The sequence below is a fragment of the Chrysochloris asiatica genome, unplaced genomic scaffold (assembly GCF_000296735.1).
Source record: "Chrysochloris asiatica unplaced genomic scaffold, ChrAsi1.0 scaffold00142, whole genome shotgun sequence".
NCBI lineage: Eukaryota > Metazoa > Chordata > Mammalia > Afrosoricida > Chrysochloridae > Chrysochloris > Chrysochloris asiatica.
In genome coordinates, this window is record NW_006408660.1 from 4,350,084 (window position 1) to 4,356,156 (window position 6,073).

The 6,073-nt window shown below is 41.8% G+C and overlaps 2 protein-coding genes across 2 annotated transcripts in view; both read left to right on the top strand.

The window, feature by feature from the left end:
* Nucleotides 1-1,516, top strand: part of OAS3 (2'-5'-oligoadenylate synthetase 3, 100kDa) — a 35,337-nt gene extending 33,821 nt beyond the window's left edge. Inside the window, exon 8 of the mRNA XM_006870510.1 lies at nt 1,409-1,516. Within this exon, the coding sequence (XP_006870572.1) occupies nt 1,409-1,516 (108 nt within the window). The remainder of the gene's footprint in view (nt 1-1,408) is intronic.
* A 716-nt stretch (nt 1,517-2,232) lies between these two features.
* The window catches only part of LOC102835246 (2'-5'-oligoadenylate synthase 3-like), a 125,354-nt gene continuing 121,513 nt past the window's right edge, over nt 2,233-6,073 (top strand). The window contains exons 1-2 of the mRNA XM_006870511.1: nt 2,233-2,238; nt 2,421-2,703. Of these exons, the coding sequence (XP_006870573.1) occupies nt 2,233-2,238; nt 2,421-2,703 (289 nt within the window). The remainder of the gene's footprint in view (nt 2,239-2,420; nt 2,704-6,073) is intronic.

Consider the following 6,073-nt stretch of genomic DNA (forward strand, 5'->3'; position numbering starts at 1 on the left):
GAGCAGCCGAGTGTCCTGGACTAGAAAGCAATAGATTTCTTGCTTCTGCCACAAATTCCCCCAGCTGTGAGCCTTCCAACCTTCTAAGTATTCCTTTATGTGTGGTTCAGAGTTCTGGGACCATCCTCTGAGCCAGCTTGGTTGGGTATTCTGTGTTGTTGTTGGCGGAGCTGTCTGCTATACATCCACCCGATCCGCCATCTTGTTTGTTCTCACATTGTGCTCTTTTAAAGAACACTTTGTGTGGGGTTTTCAACAACTGGAAAGGCTAGGTAGAAAGCCTTGCCCCGGGGGTGGGGGTGACAACAAGTTCATGATAAGGGGAGGAACAATTTGCAACGGGAAGCTGAGAATGGTCTTACAACTTGAAGAACAAGCATGTAATTAATGTCATTCAATTGTTCGATCAGTATATGTTTTGCTATGTATGTTCCTAACAGTGATATTTTTTTTAAATTACCAGTTCTTATATGTATAATTCTGTGATGCTGATTATATCCTTAATGGTTTGCAACCATTCTCATCTTCCTCTTCCCAGTTGTTCCACCACCACAAACAGAAACAGCCCCCAAAGCAGTGACTCCCCTGTTCCTTCTTCACCTCCTCCCTGGTTACCACTCACAACTCATCCCTGTAAGGAGTCCTGGTGTGCTGCTGTCGGATCAGCACTGGACTGCTAGCCAAAAGGTGATGGTTCAAACCCACCAGCTGCTCCTCAGAAAACCTATACAGGGTCACTGTGAGTCAGAACAACTCAACTGCACTAAACAACAACAACCTCAGCTAGATCGTTTACATAAAGGACATGGTTCCATGTTTGTCCTGTTGGGACTGACTTATTGCAGAATGTTTTGAAGGTTCATCCATGTTGTAGCATGTATCAGGACTTCATTTCTTCTTAGGGCTGAGTCATATTGCATAGAATGTATATACCACAGTCTGTTTATTTAATGATTCTGTTTCTTAAAAACAAAACAAGAAAAACCACTATTATAATCATTAAGGAACCCTAGTGGCACAGTGAGTAAAGCATTGGGTTGCTAACCACAAGGTCAGCAGTTCAAACCCATCCTCCGCTCCACGGGACAAAAAGATATGTCTGCTTCTCAAAAGATTTACAATCTCGGAAACCCTAGGAACAGTTCTTTTCCACCCTATAAGTTCACTGTGAGTTGGAATTGACTCAGTGGCAGAGGGTGGTGTTGTATGAAGGAATCGTGGTGGCACCAGGATTAAGAGCTCACCTGCTAACTTAAAGATCAGTGGTTCAAATCCATCAGCCATTCCATAGGAGAAAGGTGAAAAACCTCTGGAGTAGTTCTACCTCATCCTATACACTTGCTGTGACTCTGGATCAACTTGATGACAGTAGGTTTATTATAATAATCAGATCACTTCCCCTCCTCAGCTCAAAATCCTGTACAGCTCCCAGAGCACAGCGGTCCCCAGCCTGGAGGATTGGGCCTGGTTTGTGTACCACCTTCACGAACTCCCTTATGCCACACTGGCCCCTTGACTATCCTTGAACTCTGTGAAGGCTCTGTGAAGACTGATTTCTCCTTCTGGTACACTCTTCCTCCAGCCACTTGGCTCCCCCTCGCCTCCTTCCAGTCTCTGATCCCAGGTCTCCCTGCTGAGACTGTAAGATTGCTGCCTTCACTCCCCACCCTAAGCCCTTGCTGCTCCACTCCTGTCCTTGAGCACTTGGTACTTTCTCAGGATCTGTCATTGTTGGTTGACTGTCTCCCCCTGCTGGAATATAGGTTCCATGAGAACCTAAATTCTCTGTCTGGCCTACCTGTTGTCATTACAGTAGCACTGCCCCATAGGGTTTCCAAGACTGTAAATCTTTATGGAAGCAGACTGCCACGTCTTAATCCTGTGGAGCAGTTACTGGGTTCAAACCACTGACTGGTAAGCTAGCAGCTGAGTGCTTAACTACGACGCCACCAGAGATCCCACTTATATCCTGGCACATGTATGAGATTTGCTGAATCAAAGAAGATTTGCTGAATGAATCAATCAATCAATCACATAGGCCAACAGAACACATCTGAAAGCCCTTCTTGTCCCTGGGACCTCCATTTGCAGCCTCTACTATAGATGTGCAGTGAGTCAGTGCTGTAGATGTTGGGTTAAGGTGTTTAGTCACTACCCCCACTCCACCTGGCCCAGTTCCCTGTGTCTGGGAGTCACTGTGACGGTGCCTAAACTTCATGGATCAGAAGGCAGATGCAGGTAGACAGCTGGCTCTCTGCCAGGCTTCTAAGCGTCGGATGGCATGTGCGGTCTGCCTGGGTCCTGGTGCTCCCAGACCCGGCAATAGGCAGAGAGCATTTTCAGGGGCACAGATGGGGTACAGTTAGTGGGTCCATAGGACTCAGAGAGGGTCTCCCATCTGCACTGTGTTTCCTCTCCAGGGGGGCTCCTTTGGCCGGGGCACAGCCCTGAAGAGCAGCTGCGATGCTGAATTGGTCATCTTCCTTAACTGCTTCAAAGACTACCGGGACCAGGGGACCCTTCGAGCAGAAATCCTTGATGATATGAGAATGCAGCTGGAATCATGGGTCCAGAACCCAGTCCCCGGCCTGAACCTTGAGTTTCCTGAACAGAACAAGCCCGGAACTTTACAGTTCCAGCTGACATCTGTGGCCCTGGAAAGCTGGGTAAACATGAACCTGCTGCCTGTCTTTGATGCTGTAGGTAAGAGACCAGTCTGTGCTTTGTAGATTGATGGGATTCAGGGGGGCTTGTAGATTGGTGGGGCTCAGATTGTGACCTTCATTTCCTTACATCACCAAGCTTTATAAAGTACTCTGAGATGCCTAATCATCATCACTGGAGTCCAAGTGCAGTGCTGTTGGGTAAGCACTAGGCTGCTACCCTCAAGGCCAGATGTTCAGACCTACCAACTGCTTCTTGGAAACCCTATATAGGGTTGCTATGATTCTGAACCAATTTGACAGCACTTAATAGCAAAAATCATCATCACCACACACTACAGCTATTTAATCAAAACAAAACTCATTGCCATCAATTCTGATTCATAGCAACCCTATATAGGATTTCTGAAGCTGTGAATCCTACAGGAACAAAAAGCCTCATCTTTCTCCCTCAGAGCAACTGGTGGATTTGAACTGCTGACCTTGTGGTTAGTAGTCCAGTGCTTATCCTACAGTACTACCAAGTCTTCTATAACTATTCAGTACTTTTAAGTTCAAAGCTCTGCACTGTAAAATGTTTCAAGCATACAGAAAACTGTAGACATCCCATATCCATGTTCCCCAAAGCTATTTTTGCAAATTTAAAGCAGACTTTAGCAAAAATCTACTTGGACTTTTTTTAAATTACATGTTATAACATCTTTTCTTATTTGTGGAGGTTTACTTTGTAGGTTTTTTTCCCTAACTTTTTGGGATGAATTTTAGCTTAGTCATTGTCTGTCTTAATAAAGGCAATGAAAGCTATACATTTCCCACAAAGTGTTACGTTAGATACGTGACACAAGTTTTGATATATTTAATTTTTATTATCTTTCAGGTCTAATTATTTTGTAATTTTAGGTTGCCAAAAAAATTTTAAAATTTTCCCTTCCCATTCAACCTGGGTCTCAATCCATGTATCTATGCACAGAACACTGTTGTTTCAAGGTTGTGTATATATATCACTGTTTACCTCTATCCCCTTTAGTACATGCTTACCTCCCTTCATCATTCTTCTGTCACCATCCCTTTTCGTGTATATTGCCCTTCCTGCCACCAGCGCTAACAGGTGTCTACCCTCTCCCCACCCCAGATAACCCTCAAAGGTTTCTTTTAATATGGAACTTTTCTTAAGCTTTTGTAATAATGGTGTCATACAATATTTACTCTTTTGTGATTGACTAAATTCACTCAGTATTAACATCTTTCAAGTTGATCAATGTTATGAGGTGTTTTGCAGATTCATTGTTATTTTTCAACATTGTTTAGTATCCCATTGTGTGTATGTACTAAAGTTTGTTTATCCATTCTCCCATTGATGGGCATTTAGGCTGTCTCCATCTTTTGCTATTGTGAATAGTGCTGCGATGAACATTGGTGTGCATATATCCACTCGTGATCTGTATTGTATTGCTTGCGGATATATATCAAGTAGAGGAATTGCTGGGTCTTGTGGTATTTCTCTTTCCAACTTTCAGAGGAAGAACCATATATACTATTTTCCAGAGTGGTTGAACCATTTTAAAGTCCCACCAGCAACAGCATCTCCACACCTTCACCAGCGTTTGATGTTTTCTGTCTTTTCAAACTTCTGTGTTAATGCTGGTGTGAGACGATACCTCATTGTTGTTTTGATTCACATCTGTCTAATGGCTAATGATTATGAACATTCCTTCATATGTTTGTTGGCTGCCTGAATACCTTCCTTGTTGAAGTGTCTCTTCATGTCATGTGCCCATTTTTTAATTGGGTTGTTTGTCATTTTTTTTTGTAGAGGTGTTGTAGTTTTCTATAAATCATAGATATTAGTCCCTTGTCTAATATGTCATTGCAAAAAATTTTCCCATTCTGTTGGCTTTCTTTTTACTCTTTTTGCTAAATCTTTTGATGGACATAAGTTTCTAATTTTCAGGAGATCCCAGTCATCTATTTTATCTTCTACTATTTGTGTGATTTTAGAGCCCCTGAGTTGGTCTCGTTTTTTTCATTGATTATCTTTATAATTCTCTGTTCTACATTTAGGCCTTTTATCCATGTTGAGTTTGTTTTGTATTTAGTGTGAGATACAGGTCTTGCTTCATTTTTCTGCAAATCAATTTCCAGTTTGCCAGCACCATTTGTTGAAGAGACTATCTCTTCCCATGTAATGTGTTTGAGTCCTTTGTTAAAGATCAGTTGACAGTATGTGGATGGGTTTACTTCTGGGTTCTCAATGCTGTTCCATTGATCTGTGTGTTTTTCATTGTGCCACTACCAGGCTGTTTTGACCACTATGGCTGTGAAGTAGATATTGATATACGGGAGTGAGAGGCCTCCAACTTTGTCCTTCTAACTATGTTACCTTTTGACCCATGAATATTTGGAAGTGAGTTTCCAAATGAATGTGTTGGGATTTTGTTCCCTTGATTGCTTTTGGCATTTGGTATCGTCTTTTTCAAAATGTAGAGAATGAACAAACTTATGAGGAATTTATTGAGACTTTCAAGGTTGCCTATAACTAAAAAAAAAAAAAAAAGATTTGTACAATGCAGACTTTAATATAGTTGTTGTTGTTGTTATGTGCCGTGGAGTCAGTTCAGACTCATAGTGACCCTGTACAGGGTTTCCGAGGCTGTAAATCTTTACAGGAGCAGAAAGACTCGTCTTTCTCCCGTGGAAAAGTTGGTAGTTTTGAACTGCTGACCTTGTGGTACACAGCCTGATTCATAAACCACTATGCTACCAGAGCTCCTTATGTAGTAGGGCCTTTATATCTATTTGGTTATTAATGCATTATTTATTTTATTATTTTTTTTAATTTAAGGTTTTTATTGTGGATTGAGTGAAAGTTTACAGGGCACATCATCAGTTTCACATTCAACAATTCATATAACTTGTTTCATTACATTGATTATAATCCCCTCCATATACCAATCAGTTAAAAGTATTTCTCTCTATCCACTTTGGCTTTTTTAAAAAAAAACACAAAACACAAAGAAAAAACCCATTCAGGCATACATAATAATGTACATCTCCAAAGGGCACATTCTGCAACTCTGCTCCTGACCACCTGTTCTTAGTCCTTCTCTTCTTAGTTGATGAATCTAGAGTCCTCAGCCGCTCCCCCTTCTCCATGCCCCCATTTCTGCCTCCACTCTGGCGCTGCTGCTCCTCTGGATAAAGTCCCGCATTTTGCTTGTCTGTTCCTCTCTTGATGGTCCTAGGGTCCTCTGTTTCTGGACTGTAAAATTAACCACTCCCCTTTTTTTGTTATAAAACTTCTACCTTTACAAGTGTGACCGTCGTGATTAGTCATGATAACAGTTATTCACTATTGAATCTTGCGAATATTATCCCCATCTCCTTTCACCAGACCCATCTAGACAAGATGA